This window comes from Leucoraja erinacea, chromosome 27 (genome assembly GCF_028641065.1).
Source record: "Leucoraja erinacea ecotype New England chromosome 27, Leri_hhj_1, whole genome shotgun sequence".
NCBI classification, from domain to species: domain Eukaryota; kingdom Metazoa; phylum Chordata; class Chondrichthyes; order Rajiformes; family Rajidae; genus Leucoraja; species Leucoraja erinaceus.
In genome coordinates, this window is record NC_073403.1 from 12,917,449 (window position 1) to 12,940,304 (window position 22,856).

The following is a 22,856-nucleotide window of genomic DNA, read 5'->3' on the forward strand; positions in this document are numbered from 1 at the left end:
TTTTTTAAACCAATAAATAGATTAATTAATATTCAAAGTCTAGCAATAAATTCAGAATTTACGAATATAGGAATTTTTTCATGGATTTTTCCAGCTGCAATTTCTAAGAATACGTATATGTCTCTACTAATCATTTGGGTCAATTAAATATATTGTAACACAAGTGTCTGCTTTATACTGTTACAGCTCCCCAAAATATAGTAAAATTGAGGGAGTGGGTTTGTGGAGGATATTGCATTTCCAAAAAAAATGTTGTTTTATATAAATCTCCCTAAATTGCCAGAATATGCAAAAGCAATGTGTTTGACACTGAATATCCATTTTCCACCTCTCTCAGAAGTTATGCTTGTTTCCCTACTGCAGTAACTATACAAATTCCACAAAAACTTCACAAAATAGCAGTTAGTTTCACTAAACAATACCTAGAATGTGAGGGTAAGGATTTTCTCATGAAAGATCAGATAGAACTGGACTACATTCACTTCATGGGCTCTCAAGAGTTGAAGAGATAAGAAGTAAAGCAAAAAAAACAAACTCTGAAGGGTGATGATTTAACAATTTCAGTCAGGTTCTTAAGTATAATCTGTATAAGGTGGGAGATGTAAATTAACAAAGTTAGCCTGCAGTGATGGAGAGAAGTTAGGAAGACAAATGCCAGGTTGCCCTTTATTGAGAGGTGAGGTGGAGACAGTTTTAATACAAGAATAAAGAAACCTTGCAACACCACTACATAGGTTTAGTAAAACCAAGTCTGGAGTTGTTTTGGATTTTAATGTCCATGTGAAAAGAAAAATGCCTTCGGAGTAATGGAATATTGGTTCACTGGAACAATACCTAGAATGTGAGGGCAAGGATGTTCTCATGAAAGATCAGATAGAACTGCGCATCTTTTCATGGGCTCCAAGAGTTTGAGAAGAAGTATCTTAAAAAATTGTGGGATGCTCAGAATATGGCCCCTGAGAGTGGATTTTATTCACTCGGGAATAAAGGAATGTGGTGAGCAGGTAGGAATGTAGACTTGAAGCAGTATCAATTATAGCATTGCATAGCAGAGCTGGCTTGAGGGACCTACATCGTAACTCTTACATGGGAAGTATAACTAATATTTACAGTCCATTCAGCCAACTGGTCCACATCTCCCATCCATATATCCAGCAATATATCCTTCCAGTCTTTTGATCCATCATCTGACCTCTTTAAATGCATCTATGCATTTTCCATGAACTATTTCAAGCTCTTACCTGATTTGAGCTGATAACATTACTCCTGAATCGTATATTGGATTCATTAGTGGCCACTTGTATTCAAAGAAATGAACAGGTATAGCAGAAAAGTACAGTTGAAGTAAATGATCAGCCAGGATCTTACTAAATGACAGAGAAGGAATCGTATGGTTAGTCCTCTTGCCATTTAACATGCACTTATTACCTTTGTCCCTGGTCTACCTTGCAATGGAAAACCTCATAATGACTTCCCTGACAAACTTTATTAAACCACGATCACCTCTTCATCATATCCTTATTAGAATTAAAAAAACTTCAGTCTACTAAGTCTTTCCAGATGGATGTAACTTTTCAATTCTGCACTCATTCTGGTAAACCTCGTTTCCATTGTATTTTTTAAAAATAAAAAATTGATTCACTGTGCACAAGTTGGAGATGTGATGTGAGGTAACAGCACTAACTGTTACATCACAACTCCTTTGACCTTGGAGATTCAATAGATACAAAAATCTTAGGTGCTTTTGGGCCATTTTGCACATTATTTCCATGACTGCAAGTTTCCTCGGAGTGCTTCAATTTCTTTTGAAACCCCAAAGTGTGCTGGTAGGTTCATTCATTATATATTACTCCTTAGTGCAGGTTAATAGCAAAAAAGAATCAAAGGGGAGTTGATGGGAAGATGTGAGAGTGAACACATTGCAGGGATACATCAAAGTAAGGTAATGGGGAAAACGGGACTAATGGAATTGCTCACGGCAAGCTGCATGGATCCAATGGGTCAAATGGCGACCACATATTTTTATTATAAGGCTAATGTAAGGTTCATCCAAGATCCGATGCATAACATTACTGCCCTTCAATACTATTCCTCTGGAAATGAACTCTCATGTTTTGCTTTGTTTTATAATGACCACGAAGTATTATATAAGTAAATTGGTAAAGAATAAAAGGTAGAGAATGGATCACGATCTTCTTACACACCTTAAGAAATATGCAAAATGATATCATAGGGAGAAAAGAAAGCTGAGTGGTGGGAAGCACGATTTGGGAAACATCAAAAACTATTTGTCATGATTCCAAATTTGAAATATTCGAGCTGATCTATGTAAATAAACAAGAAGCTGACTGGCTGATGTAACTGTGAATGCATCAAAGTGTTGTTCCATAATGTAGCTGAATATCTGTACAACTTGGATTCCCAGCCTCGGAATTCTAACCCGGAGAAATGCTGAAAATAGAGAAGTGAGGAAAATCTCTGGGGATTTCCTCTGGTTGGCTTCCTACACCTAAATCCCAACTTTGGAAGATCCAGGCAATGTGAATAGAATGTGGGAATAATGTATTTCAATATTTGGATGATCAGCCATGATCATATTGTGAGTATTGTGAGCGCAGACGGGATCATGGACGTATTGCGTGCAAACGTTACAATGCTTTGCATTGTGGGAGTTTTGAAATAAAGGCCTCTGGAGAATTTCTGGAGTTGCACATATCTTGGCACCTGGTTTCACAACATTTGTAGAGTCAATCATTCATCTCGCACGGTAACCCTGACACCTAGTGGCTCAGCTTTAATTTTCGTGTCCCCACACAATAGAAAGGATCTGGACTGCCTTGCCTTTAATAACTTTACAATCTTGGCATATTGCCAGGACTTAGTTCTCTAGGTTACTTGATTACAGCATTGATTAACTGTCCAATTGGAATAATCTAAGTTCTTTCACAAAGTACAATTATAATGTCATCATATTTTGGCAACTGAGCTTGTGGTTATATTTGTGAGGCACCTCTTACGTATAGTGGGAAAAATAGGTGGGGCGATGGGTCCAATGTCGCAGCATTCTTGGAAATTATTCATATAGAATTCTTTAGAACTTGAGTTAGTTACCCATCTTTTAAGTAGTGGTGAAAACAGATTTTCTTTCCCTTTTCCTATATTGATTCTTGAGTTAATCCACCGAACCATCTAAACTCCTTGTAGCTCATTCCATTTATCATTTTGGTGAGCATTTCTGTCTTCTTCGATGCAACTTCAGTGTTCAAAGAATACCAATAATGAGTTGGGGAAGGAAATTATCTGTAGGTATGGAGGAACTGTCCTGACTTTCTGGATCGGTATGATGCTTCAGTATTCACCTTCCCAAGTGAATGCCTCCTCCTTTCTAATTTCTTATCTATTGCCCCCTCACTTCTAAACATTCTTCTAATTCTACCTTCATGCCCACCACAAATGGCAGCGACCTCAATTCCAAGCTTTGGAGATCTATTTCCACTATGCTTCCTCAATCTATCGATTCTTGAAGAAGCTCCTTGACTTAAAAATCTTTATCCAATTATTTGATCAATAAACTTAATGTAAAGCCTCTCCAACATTCTGTGGCATTAACAATGCTAAATAAATTCATTGCCTTTGACAAGTGATTAATAGTTGAAACATCTCATGTTGGCCTGATACTTTGTTCCTTCAGCCCTAATCTGGATCCTTGGGAATTGATCAAGCTGGCTGAATTGACTTCTAAATGATGCCTTGTGGAAATGGATTTAAAATTTCACCAAATATCCATGCAAAGGGCTGTGATGAATTTCTTTCAGGATAAGTAGCTCTCTGTATTGAGTCATGTCTAGTTTTTGCCTCTGGCTGCATAGCGAATGCGTTCTTAAAACAGTGAAGGCTTTAATGCATAGCTATATCTGCATCTCACAGAAGCAAAAAATAGGTTGAGGTTTTGTGTTGATAACCTTTATCAGAATTAGAGAAAAAAGATCCCTTAAATGGACTAACAAATGCAGTAAGAAGGAATTACGGGAAAAGTTCAAACTAACATATTTCTCATTAGTGGCATGTAAACAATTATTTAAAAGATTTAAAAAAATTTAAGGATATTGGTTGATACAAAAAAATCATAAGTTTTAGAAGAGGATAGATGGCCAAAACAAATCCAAAGTGGAAGGTAGAAAATGGACCATGAATGGATGAAAAGAGAAGGAATGTGATGATGAAATTCTAAAATTAGTAGGATGCTGAGTATCCAGAATTCTGGTGAGCTACCACAGTTGATTCTGTAATTATTCACCAAACAAGGAATGTGCAATGGAGTAGATATTTTTAACACTTAAGTTTGAAAACTATTTCTGAAGTTTGAGTTGAACTAGACTGAAATAGTATTAAAAATCAAAGCATAGATATTTTTCACAATCATTTATTGGATGTGGATGTCGCTGGCAGTGGCAGCATTTATTGTCCATCCTCAATTGCCTCTGAACTGAGGAAGTAAAATTGGAAGTCACAAATTGCCAAGACTGCATTAATATGGCAGGTTTCCTTTTGTGAATTGCATAAGCATTATTTTACAATTCAGTAGTTTCACACTCACAGTTGCTGACTTGTTTTAAATTATAGGTTTAATTAATTGTGTGGATTTTAGTTCTGCAAATGCAATGCTTGAATTCAAACTCCAGGTCCAGAATTCTAAATGTTAGTCCAATAACGTAACCATAGCAGTAGCAGGAGGTGCTAGATAACAAGCCACAGGACAGTAGCAAAATTATTTAAGTCAGAATGGGGATGTTTGGAAAACTTGTTAGCTTGTCTGCATTTGAAATCACGTATGGATATTTATATTGAGAGGAAGTGTTTAGAGGGATATGGTTAAATATAGCATGGTTGAGTTGGGATGAAGGGCCTATTTCTGTGCTACTTGAGCCCATTACCACGTTAAAACATTCTATTTGAATTTTATCCCTGTTACATACTAGTGTTGTAATAATATACTTATTTTTTATGACAACTGATTTCACTGTAAAGGTAAGTTACTAATCATGTTCAGGATTTTTATAGATTTTTGAAGAGAATTCTTGGAATTGAGCAGCAGCATATCATACAATGTATGGTGAATTGTCCAGAGGAAATATTACAGACAGCACCAAATTCTAAAAGATATCCCAAATCTAGTTTATTATTTGGAATCACTGCAGATATAAAATAAACGACAGAAAGCAGTTGTACAGTTGGAATTTGTGAGTGACATCCCAAGAAGTATTACTTTATTGCATAATATGAGCTAAATGCTTTTCTCTAATCAGGACAATTATTTTGGCTTTCTTCTAACAGAAATATCAGAAACATCAGGATTAATTTGCAGTCATTTTAGGATAATATAGATTTATTTCTTAAGATTGCTAAATTTTGAAATATCTCTGTATGAGGTCCAACAAGCGTGTGGTTGCTTGTTAATTCCAAGATTCTGCCCTCGGATGAGTTTTAAAGTCAGCAATAGTTAATCCCTTTTAGCTGATAGTTCCAAGCAAGCCAAAAGATGTAATTTACAGAATTCTGCATGTTAGCTAATCTTCTGGAAACATTTCAAAGTATGTTTGTAATTTTTTATTTTCTCTCCTGTTTGATCAGAAAGGAAAAGTGAAGGAAGCAGCACAACGATACCAATACGCGTTGAAGAAATTCCCACGAGAAGGATTTGGAGAAGATTTAAAAACGTTTCGGGAGTTGAAAGTGTCCCTATTCCTGAACCTCTCACGATGTCGGAGAAAAATGAATGTATGTCCAATGGCCTCTTTGGTAAATAGAAGATGCAAGGAGCTTTGTTTAAAGCTGACATGCCCCCAAAATTCCTTTTCAATATTTTGACATTTTTAAATACAAATAAAGGCATACAGAGTAATCAAGCTCATACGTGCAGATGCTTAAATGCTATGCATGTTTACGAGTGATTAATAAACCAAAACACTTAAAATAATGATAATGGGTCACATTTAAAAATAATTCTGTTCTTGTTTAAGTATTGGAAACTTCTTGGGAACAGTTTCTGTTGCCACATTTCACCTAATCATACTTCATTATGACATAGAATGAAACCATTCAAATCCATTGAATCTCTCGACCAGTCTCATCAATCCCATTTCCCCACCTATTTCCTACAAATATTCTGATATATATCACAGAATGAGCTTATCAGAATGCCTATCTAGGCTAGTCCTATTTGCCTCGGTTTGACCTAAACCTCTACCATGTGGAATATTTTTAAAGACTTTGCTGAAGTCCATATAAACTATGTCTATGGCCGTGCCCTCATTGACTTTCTTGGTTTCCTCTTTAAAAAAAATTGTGAGAGACAATCTCCCACACACAAATCAGTACTGACTATCCTTAATAGTCTGAAGAAGGATGTTGACCCAAAACATCACTCTTCCTTCTCTCTAGAGACCCTGCCTGTTACTCCAGCTTTTGGTGTCTACGGTTTAAACCCGCATCTGCAGTTTCTTCCTACACATCCTTAATTAACCCGTCTTTACAAATGCAGGTATATCTTAATCTCCTCCAATAAATTATCTACCATAGATGTTGGGTTTACTGATCTCCAGTTCCCAGGTTTTTCTTTCAGCCCTTCTTAAGTATTGACAGAGTATTAGCCATCAGTTTTGTTTTAGATACAGCACGGAAACAGGCCTTTTGGCCCATCGAGTCTAAGCCGACTATTGACCCCTTCCCCTTTTAGCCAGGTGACCCCAGCTACTCCCCACCCATCCAATAGTTCTCATGCCCCCCCTCCTCTCTGAACACCCACCAGACATCGCCTCGGCCTCCATCTACTCAGTTGCCTTCCTCCGATCCCAACCCCCACCCTTGCCGTGTGTTCACCATCCCCCCTGATCTCCCCCTTTCTGATACGGAACGGTCTGAAATGTTTCACTGAACACCTCCGCTCAGTCCGTCCTAATCTATCTGATCTCCCAGTGGCTCAGCACTTCAACTCACGCTCCCATTCCCAATCTGACCTTTCTGTCCTGGGCCTCCTCCATTGCCAGAGTGAGGCCCAGCGCAAATTGGAGGAACAGCCCCTCATATTTCGCTTGGGTAGTTTACACCCCAGTGGTAGAAACATTGACTTCTCTAACTTCAGATAGCCCTTGCTTTCTCTTTCTATCCTCTTTCCGCTTCCCAGTTCTCCCTCGTGTCTTAATGTCTCCGACTACATTCTATCTTTGTCCCACCCCCTCCTCTGATATCAGTCTGAAGAAGGGTCTCGACCCGAAACGTCGCCGATTCCTTCTCTCCAGACATGCTGCCTGTCCCACTGAGTCACACCAGCTTTTATGTCCATCTCCGACTATTGATCATCCGTCACTTAGTTCTACGCTATTCCACTTTCTCGTTCATTCCGAACATACTCGGGGCAATTTGTAGAGGCCAATTAACGTCCAAACCCGCACATCTTAGGGATGTGGCAGGAAACCAGAGCAGGCGGAGGAAACCCATCCAGTCACAGGGAGAACTTGCAAACCTCACATAAACAGCACCCGAGGTCAGGATCAAACCTTAGTTTATGTGTTATTCTCTTGGTGTTATGAGGCAGCGGCACTATCAGCTGCATCACTGCAGTGCTCTGGCACCTCAGCTGTGTCTAACGATAATGCAAAGAATTCAACCAAGCCCTTGCAATTTCTTTTCTAAGTTCCCATCTTTGGGATGTGAGGGGGAAACTAACCCAGAGGAGTGCAGTCATGGAAATATGCAGATGGCACGTAGGCCAGGGCTGAACCTGGGTCACTGGAGTTGTGCAAAGTTGCACCATTCTACTATGTTGCAGACCAATGAATCTAGTCATGAATCTTTACACCGTAAGTTACAGAGCTCCCATTTGCCACTTTATACTTATTGCCACATTGAATCTGCAAATTATAGGGAGAAATGGTGATGTATGGTAATTTACGTTCCTCTTGAACACACCTTTTCTTTTCTCTCACTTCGCATAGCAAGGCACACAAAGATTAGATCAGGGGATTCCCTGCTTGGTGCGGAATAAATTCTGAGAGAAAGGAGGCCAAACCTTTCTATAGTGCATTATCTTCACATGCTGTCCGATTTAAGCATCTTTGGCCCATCTCCAGGTAAATAATTCATCGTTTCGAGCAAAACACAAAGTGCTGGAGCAACTCAGCAGGTCAGCCAGCAACTGTCATTCCTTGTGTCTCAATTCATAGTTTTAGCTCAATCCCTTGCCTTACTACTGACTGCAACATAGGAGCAATTCGCATCTAGTTTTATTTTATATATACCTTAGACCATACATCCATTAACAACCTAACCAGAAAGCTCAGAAGACTTGCACAGTGGTGCAACTTTAGCAACCTAGATTTAATCCTGATGTCTGGTGCTGTCCATGTGGAGTGTGCACGAGCTCCTCCGACAATGTGGACTTCCTCTAGGTGCTCTGTTTCCCTCCTGCATCCCAGGGATATGCAAGTTGTTAGGTTAATTGGCCACTGTAAATTGCCCCTAGTTTGTAGATGAGTGGGAAAACCTTGAGGGCGTTTATAGGGTTGTTTTTTTTTAAAGATTGGTATAAATGGGTGCTTGGTAGTCAGCACAGATTCAGTAGACTTGAAGGACCTGTTTCCATGCCATGATTCTATGATGTTGACTTAATATAATTATCAGGATTCAGTTTTCTGAGGTGTGCATAAAAAGTTCAGAAAGTTAAACTAAAGTAGTTGAGATGGTGATTGCAGGGGGAGAGAGTTGGTTAAAAGTGGTGAGTGTGATATTTGTGCATACCTAAGATGAGTGAAATTAAATTCATACTCAATGTAGGGAGAAATTTGTTACTCTTGTTGAAGTTGCTCTCTTTATTGAATGGACTTTTAAACTGTATAAAATTGGTTCTTTCTTTATTCTTTGCTGAATGTGTTATAATTTTTGTTTTACATTTTAGATTTATTTATATGAACGGTTAGACTAATGGACCAGACTGGAGCTGACATAGCAGCTTGCAATATTTAAAAACAGATTATTGAAGTGTTTGTGATCCTTCTTCTCACAGCAGTGGTTGTATGTGTTGACAGCACTATCTCTTTACACTTGAATCTAGTCAACTCCATGTTTAAACCATGCAATCAGACCTGGTTTGAGCTGGACTTGTGAAATATAACAGCATGTTATACAGTGATAGCAAAATGTACCCTTTTATATTTTAAATCACTCAATGTGCAAAAATGTAAAGGGCCAGAAAACAATGGCAATCTTTTGGAGGTGACTGTGATTGAATGGTAATAACAAGTTCTGTCTCATTTGTTCAAGGAGTTCAATTTTGTAGATTGGTTGGAAGACTTGCAGTCTTAGCGTTCATATTCAATAGAATACCATCAATTTCTGATATAATAGTCAATTGTTGCTTGTGTGGCATTGTAACCTGAAAAAATGAGAGTGAAAAACATTTTAGTTGAAAACTGTTTCAGGTACAGTTACAATTACAGAATTTTCCCTCCTCTGACATAGTATTCCGAATTGCTAATATCAATGTGTTGTGCTTGGCAGGATTTTGGAATGGCAGAGGAGTTTGCAACCAAAGCACTGGAGCTGAAACCCAAGGCATATGAAGCATATTATGCCAGAGCTAGAGCAAAGCGAAGCAGCAGGTAAAAAGGGGAGAAAGAAATGTTTTGCATTCAGGGTGGGCCATGTGACATTAGTTATTGGAAATAATTGTGTATACTATTTATTTCTGCTGACTGTGTCTTGGTGTGCCCATTTACCTAGCAAGATGATAGAAATTGGGCTGGATCTTGTTGAAATGGGCATTTAATAGCATTTGCTAATGGACTTTTTCAGCCTCCTTAAACTATAATTGCTTTTGCTTTCCCTTTAATATGTTGGATCAAGCTATCTTGAACCTTACTGAACAGGAGTATGAAATGAAAGGTTTTAGAGAGCAACCAGAGCAATAAGCTGGAAACATTAAAATCAAATCAGATAAAGAAAGGCAAAGAAATGTTTGGTTTAAGAGATAGCTAAAAAAAAGAGAAAAAAATCAAAGTTGACTATTTTTTGTGAACTCAAGCAACTCATTTTCGATAGGATTCGGACAGTAGATTGGTAATCATCAATAATTATTGTGACATTGAAAGTTTACCAGACTCAGCATTCATGTGCAGATAAGTTAAAGTAAAAGGAACCAGGCACGGAAATCGCTACCAAAACATTGGGGGGGACACAATTTCCTGGCGACCGCGCGCGCATGCGCACACTCACACGCATACGCGAAGCTTCGCAGGCTTCAGCCGTGGGCCCTGTGGAGACCCACTTTCAAAATAAGTTTAAGCAAGAGAGGTGGCGGAGCGAGCACTCGGTGCTGGTGCTCGGTCTGTTCGGCAGCAAGGGTGAGATCAACATCAGACAAGGCGCTAGTGGGGAGAAAAAGACTCTGTACAGACAGCGCCCGGAGTCGGGATCTAAACCTGTGTCCCTGGCGCTGTCAGGCAGCAGCAACACGCGGGCCGAGTGGCCTCTCTCTCTCTCTCTCTGTACCTGCCAGCAGCCGCAGCAGACCCCCCACCTTCCAGATAGAGAACCGCATCCCTGGCGGTGACCCGGTCCCGGTTCCCTCTGCTCATCAGGCGCTGACTCCACGCTGTACCGAATCACCCCTGAGTCAAGCGGCGCGCTGGGCTGGAGGAGAGAGAGCGAGATGCATGCGAGGCTTCGGCTGTGGGCTTGAATCAGCCCGTTCACAGGGTCTTTCATCGGCCGGCGAAGGCTTCAACATTGGGAGCTTTGATCGCCTCGATGCAACAGTTTGATTTTAAGCTGCGACGGGTGCTGAAAGGCCCCGCGAATGGGCCGATTCAACCCTTAGAAAGCGGCTGATAGAGTCCGGATGACAAAACATGGGGGGGGGGGGGGTTTGCCCCCCCCCTCTCAAACCCAGGATTTCCGCCCCCTGATAAGGAACGATAGGGTTCAGATGCTGTTCATGTAAAGAAAATGTCTAGCCAGTGTAAATCTGCCAGCAAATTCTACTGATTCATTCTTTGCAATGTCTCAATTCTCTGCATTTGTTGGCCAATTTACACTTGACAACATTGACATTATTTTGTCAGCAAGATTAGTCCCATCAAATTTATAGTTACATTTCAAAGGACATTTGGCATCAACATTTGATTCAGAGTTTACGATTGAGAGAAAGGATATTACAAATTATTGAATCATAGTGAAGATTAAAAGTATTTTGAGAGCATAACTGTCAGTCTCCCTCATCAAGGTTGGAATAATTAGATAAAGCACAGCTAAAGCTGCTTTCAATCAATGACCTGTGCTTCAAAAGGCTTTCGGGGGTAAATGGGACTATCTTAGAAGGAGTACCTTGGTCGCCATGGATGGGTAAGGCTGAAAGGCCTCTGTGCTGTATTACTATGACTTTATAATATAATTACCAACTAGATATTTCACCATGATGATGGTAACCTTTGACCAGACAGTTAACTAAACCAGAGTAGGTTAAAGGTTGGATATCCCACGGGGTGTGACTTCACTTACTAAAATGTTCCCACCACACAGCAGGAGTGGAATGGAATACTATTAATTTACTGGCTGAGTGCAGATTCAGGAACACGCAGGAAACCTTGCCCTATACAGAGAGTAAGAGTTCACATAATCACTGGCACCCATGGCTTCAGTATGTATCATGTACAAGAATTTGTTCGGCAACTGACCAATGCTTTTTTGATCACCCCTATAAGCCCATCAAAAGCATAAGGGAGCAGAAATGTGTGTGCATCATTGCCTACAAATTACTTTTCACACAATCCTATCCTGGCATTAAATAACACATTCTTTCATCAAAGTCGTGTAAAAACCATGAAATTCTCCACAAAAATAGTCTAATTGGAACATCTTCATAAAACAAACTACACTTGCAGTCACCTCAAGGGTACTTGGGGATAGTCATAGATGTGGTATAAATACTCCCCTTTTCAATGATGGCTATCTCCTCATAAAAATGAAACTAAAATTCTAATTTTCTGAGGCATTTTCATCCAATATTGAGGATCCCATTTAATGGCATGGATTTTACAAGTGCTGACCTACTTAATTGGCATTCCATACGTGAGAAATGGCAACAAACTTGTTCTCCTGGATACCATCCATGTAATTGCTCTTTAAACAAGATCTCTGCAAAGTTTGCTGGATGTATGGATGTGTGTGTGTGTGTGTATTATTAATTCTATCTCACTCGCAATATAAATGAAAAATGCTGGATCCTTCTGGTTGTAGGTTAGTGCAGCCGTTCATTTTTCTGCCAAGCTATGTTATGGAATCAAATATGTCAGGGTATCAGAGTGTCATCCGTCACCTTCATTGCTTTTCTTGCAAGGATCAATACCCCTTGCATTATTGGAATAAATGCTCTTTTTATTGCATGAAATTATTTGTTTTCTTTAGGAATAAAATCCATTAATAAGTCCCGCGTAACAGTTTGGATGAAGGAGTGTAACTTCCTTACTTGAATACCCTGCCTGGATAAACTGGAGTTAGCACAGCATATAGAAGACTGGATTTTTTACAAATTTGTTCATAGGACAGAACACTTAAAGCAGGCATTATTATTTTGACCCAGTAGCTTAAGATATTGATTATTTCACCTCAGAAGCATCTTCTTTTAAGATGTTATTGACTATTTCTCTGCTGAATTAATAATGGATGTGCCTGTTTGCGACTTGTTTCAGTAAGGTTCTAATTTCATATTAAAACATCCTTACTCATTTATTTGCCTAAGAAACCTGTCAAAACCCTATAATGAATTCACCTTTTATATTTTTATCACACTGGAACTGATCTTTGAATGTTAGTCCTGTAAGTAGGACAACACTGATAGGATGCCGGATGCATTTACCCTTATGAAAGGTTATTATGAATGATGTGTTAATTTTGCAATGTAATGTATTGTTCATTCCATGTTTTGTATTTGATGTTAGTTTGCTTAGTTGTCCAAGAATGAAAGCATACCTGCAGGAACCTGTTGGTGGCAATTAGCTTGTGAATGTAGTTGAGAATAATACTTTAAACTATTTCAACTCCATGCATGTGCTGAAAGGCATAGTGTATGTGTTGAGTACTGGTTTATATCTATACCCAACTGGATTTAGATGGTGCACACTCACATCCGAATTAAAAAGCCTGAGTTTAGCTTAGTTTAGTTTAAAGACACAGCACAGAAACAGGCGCTTCAGCCCACCGAGTCTGCACCGACCAACGATTCCCGCCCACAGACTAGAGTCGTAGAGTGATACAATTTGGACACAGGTCTTTTAGCCCAACTTGCCTACACCGACCAACAATGTCCCAGCTACACTAGTCCCACTTGCCTTCCCTTAGTCCATATTCCTCCAAACCTGTCCTATCCACGTACCTATCTAATTAGAAACATAGAAAATAGGTGCAGGAGGAGGCCATTCGGCCCTTCGATTGTGTTTTTAAAATGAGTTAAAATCTCTGTTCAGATACTTGTACACATAACATTGACCAGCTGCATTGTGCACTTTCAGATGAACCACAAAACTGGCACTGTTTGAAAAAGAACACAGCCTCTCTCTGTCTCCGAGCTCAATTCATCAATCAACATGCTCAATTAGGTTATCTAATTGCTGTTTATGGGACTTTGTTGAATGCAAATTGACTATCGCATTTCCCCAAATTATACTTCCAGCTACACATATTATATAATTCATTGGCCATGAAGCCCTTCAGGAAATCATGGAAATATGACAAGCCCCGACAAAATTTAACTGATTTAATTTGTGATCACAGATGTAATCATGAAAATTTGAAAAGACTTGAATGCAGAGCAGAATAAAACTAGCCTCAAATAAACAGGGATGAGAAAACTTTGAAGTCTATGATAATAGTATCTTCTCCAGAATGTGGATAAGCAAATAATTTGGAGACTAGGGAATGTGAGTTCATTTTTCATCGTGGGCAACGTCCCAAAATTTATTGAAGATAACATTTAGTAAGCGATGGATGATGTATCTCAAGTAAGACCATATTTATCTTACACACAATATTCTTCCATGCAGGCAGTTTCCAGCAGCCCTGGAAGATTTGCATGAGGCTGTGAAGCTTTGCCCGAATAACCGTGAGATACAACGCTTGTTGATACGGGTAGAAGAGGAATTCAAGCAGTTGCAATACGGCCAGCCGTTACAATATGGACAACCACAACAACAGCAACAACAACAACAACAACAACAGCAGCAGCAGCAGCAGTCACAGCAACAACAGCAACAGACTCAGCAAGAAGACTTAGACTCAATGCATGAAATTTATGATGAGGAATATTTGGAGCAGGAGTTGGACAATGTCTCCGTTGGCTTACAGAATGAAACAAGACCTAGCCAAGGGCTGCCTGTTATCCAGAGTCCACCACCTTCCCCGGCCCACCGTGAACCCACCTACAGATCCAGCTCGCCTCTCAACTCCCACCAGGTTTTTGACTACAGACCAAACCCTTCCATCTCCTCCCCCACTCGGCAGGGGTACCAATCCACATCGCCATCAATTTCTCCTACCCACCAGAATTCTCATTATCGGCCTAGCCCTCCGACCACCTCCCCTGCTCATCAGGGCTCTTCGTACCGCTTTAGCCCGCCTCCTGTAAGTGGCCCAAACAAAGATTACCAGTCAAGTCCCCCTCCTTCTCCACTGCGTAGGGCCCCGCAGTACAGAGCTAGTCCTCCTGCAGATAGTATGAGTGTATATAGGTCTCAGTCTGGCTCCCCAGTCCGATATCAGCAAGAAACCTCAATAGGCCAGCTTCCTGGTAGGCCAAAGTCTCCTTTGTCTAAAATGGCCCAAAGACCCTATCAATTATCTCAACCTCCATCCGGTCTACCCCAACAAGGGCTTAGGTTACAACCAGCCAAAGCTCAAATTGTTCGCACCAATCAGCCCAGCTCTGCGGTCCACTCTAGTGTTGTTATACTTGGTGGATCCTATAACCAGGGACCTCACTCCATGAGTACCAAACATCAGTCTTCAGTTGATATGGCTCCTACTCAAAGTCGCCTGGTATATCAGCCTGTAATGGGTGGAGTGGTAGCTGACAGCAGACCCGTCCAGCATGTGCAGGCCAGTCTGAGTGCAGGTGCAATCAGCAATGTTTGTCAACATCCTGGATCAGTGATGACCAAAGAGGATCACAGTCAACGACCTTCTTCAGCCTTTCGAGGAGGAGTGAGGTATGGCCAGACCCCTCAGATTGGTCGCAGTCAGTCTGCGTCATATTATCCTGTATCCCATTCCAAGCATGAATTGGAAAGATCTTCTGTTCCATCTAGCCAGATTTCATCTCCAGATGTATCTCACATGATCAGGAGGGCACTCACCGTGAATCCTCCAGAGATCAAACCTCACCCACCAACTCCCCGACCACTGCTCCATTCCCAAAGCACTGGCCTTCGTTTCTCCCCCTCTAACAATAGCCTTTCTTCGAGCTCTAATGTTGTGTCATCATTTCGACCTTCTGCTTCCATCCAACAGATGGAGATTCCAATAAAACCCTCCTATGAAAGCCGATCCAATGAAGAACAGTCTCCCATCTCTCCAACACAGGGTTACCCTGGAGACTCTGGTCGTTCAAGGACCACACCTTTCATGGGGATCATAGATAAAACAGCTCGGACACAGCAATACACCCACATGCACCAGCAGAGCCGAACGTGGGCTGTGTCCTCTGTCGACACTGTCATCACCAGCCCCACCTCCTCTGGAGGAATGTCCCCTCAATCCGCCTCCTACAGCCCACCCCCAGTTAGTAATATTGCTTTTTTCAATAAGACTAACAATGCCCAAAATGGTCACCTGCTTGAGGAGGACATGTGTATCCCACATGGGAAGCTGACCAATGGATCCCGGGGAGAGATTTTGGAGAGAGTTAGTCAAACTCCCTCGTATCCAGATGTAAAAGTGGCCAGAACGCTGCCTGTTGCACAGGCATATCAGGACAGCATATATCGGCAGCTTTCCAGAGACTCACGACAAGGGCCAACATCACCTTTAAAACCAAAGAGACCATTCGTAGAGTCAAATGTATAAAGGCAATCCTCTAGATTCTAAATCCCATGTTGTGAGCCACTGCAGAAGTATAATAGCAGATCTGCTATTGTGCCTCCTGCACATGGAGCCACACGGTGCACTGTGTAATGAAGCTGCTTCCACTTGCATTCGAAATACGCCAGAGGAAAAGAAACTGTAGTGGGTTTAGTTTTATTTCGTTACTGAATTCTTTGTTGTTTCTAACTTTTCTACCAAATGTACAGAAGTTTAAATGTTGGGGAAAGAGACATGAAATCAAACTCAAAGTGTGAATGGTTAAGTGACGAATGCTAGACTAATCCATTATCAGGTCAGCTCACCTTTTTACTTTACATAGGTATAGTTAAAATGTACAATGAGCAATTTTAATTGGACTTTTTAAGGAAGTCTGACACACAAATTACAATACGGTGCAGATAATGACATTTATTTTCAAAGACAATGCTGTGATTTGTACAACTTGTAATCAATTTACTATAATTTATACATAATGGGCGCATTACACAGAACTGTCAGTCTGTTTCCAAAACCTCAAGCACTAATCTGCATAAAAATCAATTCTCAGCACCAGCATGGGATTAGAAATATTCTACCTTCAGAGATAAACAGTGTTTGTTTCAGCTGCAAGGTTATTCTATTTAATACTGTAAATGTTGTATGAAGTTTTGCTCTCTACAGACCTGTAGTTATTAATATTTAAGAATATTTTAAGTTAAATCAACTTGTATAGGGTAACATTTTTCTAAACTTAATTTTAAACCAGGTGCAACAATTGCTGAATTGATGTGAATACAAGGGGACATTCCCAAACTGTAGAGCTGATTATCCCTGGCATTCTCCTGCTCCTTCACTATTTCTTGGGCAGAAAGGCTGTGGGAACCCAGATAAAGGGAATAGACACCATTTCTCTGGTGTTCCCAGGGCTATTCGCTTCTACTCTTGAGCAACTACACCTGCATTGATGCTTTTCATGGTCTATTGGCCAACCTCTCCACCTCTTTCATTGTGCTGTCCCATCTCACCTACAAATAAATCTGTTAGGTTGCCAGCAATGGAACACTTTCAGAACGAACACTTGTTCCCTGTCCACCAACAACTGGAAAAAGTTCCTTTATGTAGAAATAAGGAACTGCAGATGCTGGTTTACCAAGATTTCTTTATATTCTACACTAAATTGCTAAAATGAATTTAAAGTAGATATTCCCAATAAAAGATAGAATTCTGTTGTAAGTTCCGACAGAGCTAAAATGCAGCATCCTCAAAGGAGTAATTCGAAAATGCACAAAAGTCTAAGCAGAATTACTCAGATATCCAACTGTATGGTTTTAAAATGCCATTACACATATTCAGCAGTAATCCGCAATTAGATTCAATTGTATGAAGGTTGCCCACTTGCACACTACTCGTTTCCTGCTCTATGTTAGTTTCAATTGTGTACTTTAGATTTTATATTTAAAGTTCCTTTATAAATTCCCACTGCATTGCCGTTTTGGGTTGGGAAAATGTTTCATGCAGAACCATGCAGTCCTGATGTGGTCCGTCGCTCTTGTTATTTAAGATGATAAAAGTTTAACATTAGGGGTATCTAAAACACATTGTACATATATTTAAGTTGGATTATTTGTCCCAATTAACATTCCTGATTTTTTTTTCCCAGCCTTATTCCTATTTTATTTTCCAATAATGCTCCACCTGTTGGTTTTTCAATCCTTCGCTTTAAAGAGAGATCGAGTTGTACATATCCTGAGTTGAAATTAGAACCACAATTGTCATGAAATGAACCTATCAAGTTCATAACTTGGTTTCCTTGTTTCTCCTAATATTCCCTGTGGGAAGTGTTTGTCTTCTGCTAAGCATTATCTCATCTCCAGCTCCTCAAATCTAGAAGTCACTGCTGTCGTACTGCTTCATTTCTCTGTATTACTAATAAGAATCTTTTGTTCCTACCTTTATCATTCTTTTTACTCCTTCCTCTGTTATAATTTCCAACTGTATGAATTAGCATGTTGCTCAATTTTGTTTACAAGATAGCTTGCTTTTGCTTTTGGAGTCATCTCTACTTCACTGCCATTTAATTCTAGTAATATTTGGAAATGTCCCCCAGATGCACTTCAGATAAATGAAGTTATATGAAGATATATGAAGTCATTTAGCATTAAAATACAAAAGGATAGGCAAAAAAAAACACATCAATCATAGTGTGCAGCTCCTTAATTACACCATCACATATTTCAAGAAATTGTACTGAAAGTTTGCCATCCATATTTCCTGTATATGAGTGCACTTTATTGTTGATCTTTATATACTGGATAGATAATTGTGATTAGTGTTCTCATTAGGAGATGAACAGTTGTGATCCTTGATGTATTTCACAGGAAAGAAAACAAAATTCTAAATTTGTAGCACAAAAAGGTTGCTGTAAATAAATGCCACATTTGGCACTAATCCAGCATTCCACAAATGCACTTCCTTGGAAACTCCAACAGCGCATAACTTAACTCTCACTTTCACCGTGTATATAATGAACATAGAGAAGGTACATATTGCCTGGAAATGCACATAAAATCATTTTCTCATGTGCCTATAATATTTTTGTAGTACAGAATTCAGTTGTAGAAACTCACCATTACATTGATGAGAGAGGGCCTGCGAAGTATGATGGCTTCACCTCACATTTGCTTATAAATCTAGATTGGAACAGCACAACTAAGAATGAGTACATGGATTTTCTGCTTGTAAATTATATTGGACTGTACTCTAGGCAAAAACAATTTATTTGCAAGAGTTAGTGAGAAGAGAAACTACCTAAAACTGCTAGGAAAATGGATGCATTGGATGGGTCATTTTCATAAAGTATGTGGAGCTAGTATCACCAGCTAGAAAGATCACTATGGAATTACTGGAAGGCTTAAAGTGGAAAAATACCATTTCTTAATTCTGGCCTAAGTAAAATGCACAATCAGGGCCACTCGTTGGGTTATATTCTGAAGAAATCTTGAGCATGCCTATTTATATCAATCTGGTTCTCAAAATCTCTTTGAAGCCTTTTGTTAATGATAGATCAAGCGGCGGTAATGTAATTTGGAGTTAAGTTGTGTTGGCTGAATGTTTCCTTTAGCCTGCAACTTTTAAGATCACAGAAACTTGCTAACTTTCATTGTCACGGCAACTCTATATTCTTGTTGCCCATATCTCTAACTAGCTTAAAGTTAAGATATCAATGTGAATCCTGTGACTGAAGCGCAGATCATCTTGCTAGGTCTTGTGGTTTATGCTGAACAGATAGTTGTTGTTTTTTGCTGGACCACGTTGACTGGGTTTCTATTATTATCCAATTGCATAACTTGCTGACAGAATGATCAATGCAATGCCACTGCCAACAGAACTATGGGAATAACCTTTCAACAGGAAACTGAAACAACTTTATAGGACTAAAATTTGATCCAATTATACTCTCTGGCCTATTTACAGAATGTTCAATACTTTGTGGTTTTATCATTTACTTTTCAATTTATGATGTTTGATATTAAAGTTATTGATTGCTCCTGATGTAAACAGTAACACCAACCCTCAACAACCTTATAATATAAAGAGCATCTTATTCTAGTGATGTTTTGAAGCACTCTTTAAATGTGGCAAATTATGAAACATTAATGCTTTATCATCTTCGATTTCAAAGATGCAAGTATACCCAAATTAAATTAAGCACACATGCTGTATATTTATCGGCCATTTAGTAGCTTGGTGCATGGATAAGTGAGGGTCATAAAATCAACGCTGTGTAAACCAACAAAAATTGTCTTAAATATGTTGGTGAACCACCATGGAGACGCTGGTTAAATCATGTATTGTGCAGCATTAAAACTGCATAAAACATTCAGGAATCTACTATTTTAAAAGTGCCATGATTTAAAAATGTAATTTAGTGATTACATATCTACATATATCTTACTGATCTGTTGCTTCTGTCTCTAGTGATTCCAAAGTACAGTGTCTAAACTGGCTTAGTTTCCCAAATGTATCATAGTGTTATGGGAGGAAATTAAAATATTGGGGCAAGGTGCAATATATAGTTCATGAACATCAATTGTCAGGCCTTCACCAGAAATATCACGTTGAAAATAGCCCTGAGCATTTTCAGAACATTGTTTATCATAATGTACATTTAAGCTTATATTCTGACTTAAAGTGAACGTGTGTATTTGCAGTTAATATTATCGACCTTAATGGTATTGACACTCCAGAAGATAAACACACTTATGACTGAGAACTGTCTGATCTTTATATAATTAGCTCAAAACAGTGCAAAGTGTAACAGGAAGTAATGTTCCTTCCTAATGAGGAGTGCAATGTTATTTTTTATTAATGTTGAATAAATAAGATGCAGAATCAGCTGCGGCAGGGATGCATGTAGGTACTTTTCTTCCTTTCATTTTTTTTGACAAAATACTAACCATTTGAATGTAATTGCAGAAAATTATATTGCACCATGTGTTATTTCTGCGTTAATTCATGGGTTCCTTTATTTTTGCTGTACTTTTAATAATATGCCAGGAAGGCATTTTTACACAGTGAGGCACCATCTGAGGAGCTGTGTAAAAAAAAAACAATTGGATTCCTCTCTCGTCCCTTCCTCTCTGTCCATGCCACCCTCATTCTCTCTCCCTCTCTCTTTCAATGTAAAGAAGTTTTCTCTGTATATTATCAACTGCATGTTTTGTTCCAGTTACTGATTAATAATTACAAAAGGTTGTGATATTGTATCCAGGTCGTCATGGGCTGCGGCCCTTTCCATATTTTGGATGGAGATTTCTCTTTGCTGTGTTGCTTGCTGAGCAGAGTAATATTGTCTGTACATGTGGGCTGTGAGTTAGTGCAAAAACAAAACAAAAAAAAATAAACGAATGCTTCTGTTTTTATTTTTCATTTACAGATTATGATCTGTGCAATTTACTGTATGGAAATACTGTACATATTTATAAATGGTTAACACATCAAATTAAATGAAACACCACAGCCCAACTTTCATTAATGTTATTTTTGAAATTCCTGTATATGAAATACCTGCTGTTCCTTCAAAGAAGTATTGAAACACAGAACATATGCGTGATGATTATTTAATCAAGTGGTACCAAACTGCTACAGAGTCATCCTTCCTTGCAGGCTCATTATCTACTGATTCATCTTATTAAGAATTTTCTACTTTGGAATGATCTTCATTCATGGGATCGTAGAGTAGAGACAAAAAATTACCGATGCTGATTAATACACAAAAGGACACAAATTGCTTAAGTAACTCAGCAGATCAGGCAGCGTCTCCTGAGAACATGGATAGGTGACATTTCGGATGAAGACCCTTCTTCAGACCAATCAGTCTGAAGAAGGTTCTTGACTGAAACATCACATATCGATGTTCACCAGTGATGTTGCCTGACCTGCTGAGTTATTCAGCACTTTCTGTCCTTTCATGAGATCTTACCTTGAAGTGCTGCTCACACCAACCCTCAGCTCTTTCCTGCAATCTCAAAAGCCAAGGACCTACACAATGTACCTACCAGACAAAAACAAAATAAACACGGTTAATTCTGAAGTAATAACGTTGACACATCACAGAAAACATTTCCCCCTTACTATCACAGAATTCTTGCAATTCCAAAGAAATCCCATTGCACTTTGCTCCATTATGAAAATCTCTGCCTCAAATATTAAGATATTAAATATCAAATATTGTTGGAAGTATTAAGTCAAGACAAATTATGTTTTGTTAAGCTGTATATGATGGTGGCAAAGACAGAGGTAGATTTTGCAGAGTGACAAGAGATACAAATGCAGAATAAATTCCAGAGTTTTGAGTACTTGGCCTTCATCAGTCAGAATATTGAGTAAAGAAGTTGGGAGGTCATGTTGCAGTTGCATTAGACATTGGTGAGACCGCATCTAGAATATTGTGTTCAGTTCTGGGCACTATGTTATAGGAAATATATTGTCAAGCTTGAAAGGGTTCAGAAAAGATTTACGAGGGGATGTTGCCAGGACTAGAGGGTGTGAGCTATAGGGAGAGGTTGAGTTGGCTGGGTCTCTATTCCATGGAGTGCAGGAGGGTGAGGGCTGATCTTATAGAGGTGTACAAAATCATGAGAGGAATAGATCTGGTAGATGCACAGAGTCTCTTGCCCAGAGTAGTGGAATCGAGTACCAGAGGACATAGGCTCAAGGTGAGGGGGAAAAAGATTTAAAAGGAATCTGAGGGGTAACTTTTTCACACAAAAGGTGTGTGAACAAGTTGCCAGAGGAGTTAGTTGAAGCTGAGTATCTCATTGTTTAAGAAGCAGTTAAACAGGTACATGGATAGGACAGGTTTGGAGGGATATGGACCAAGCGCTATCATTCTATGACTCTACCAGCTGGTCGACAGCACTGCCAACACTGCCAAGTAGATGGCGCAAGAGGAAGGCCTTGCTTCGGTGTTGGAGATATTAGCGATGTAGGGAGGGATGATGCCAAGGAAGGATTTTGCAAGCGGGACATGTCTGATACATATTTAACTTCACTTGAGGCTTTTGGGTCCCAATAGTTCTGAAATTTAATGAGGAGTGCAACAAAAATGGGCAGAAACAATAAAATAAAAGCAGAAAAGCCTGGGAACACTAGGACCAGGTGAATGTTTCCAATATTTTGTACTTTTATTTCAGATTTGCAGCATCTGCAGGTTTTATTATTTTTCAGAAGAAAATGTGATCGGCGTA

At 39.3% G+C, this 22,856-nt stretch overlaps 1 protein-coding gene across 15 annotated transcripts in view; it reads left to right on the forward strand.

The window, feature by feature from the left end:
- The window catches only part of tanc2a (tetratricopeptide repeat, ankyrin repeat and coiled-coil containing 2a), a 464,896-nt gene extending 443,777 nt beyond the window's left edge, over positions 1–21,119 (forward strand). For 10 of the 15 annotated variants that reach the window (XM_055657051.1, XM_055657052.1, XM_055657047.1 and 7 more), the window contains 3 exons: positions 5,632–5,799; positions 9,556–9,656; positions 14,094–21,119. In XM_055657051.1, the coding sequence (XP_055513026.1) occupies positions 5,632–5,799; positions 9,556–9,656; positions 14,094–16,110 (2,286 nt within the window). In that variant the 3' untranslated portion in view covers positions 16,111–21,119. The remainder of the gene's footprint in view (positions 1–5,631; positions 5,800–9,555; positions 9,657–14,093) is intronic. The other 5 variants (XM_055657048.1, XM_055657050.1, XM_055657061.1 and 2 more) reach the window with 2 other exon arrangements.
- The last annotated feature ends 1,737 nt before the right edge of the window (positions 21,120–22,856 follow it).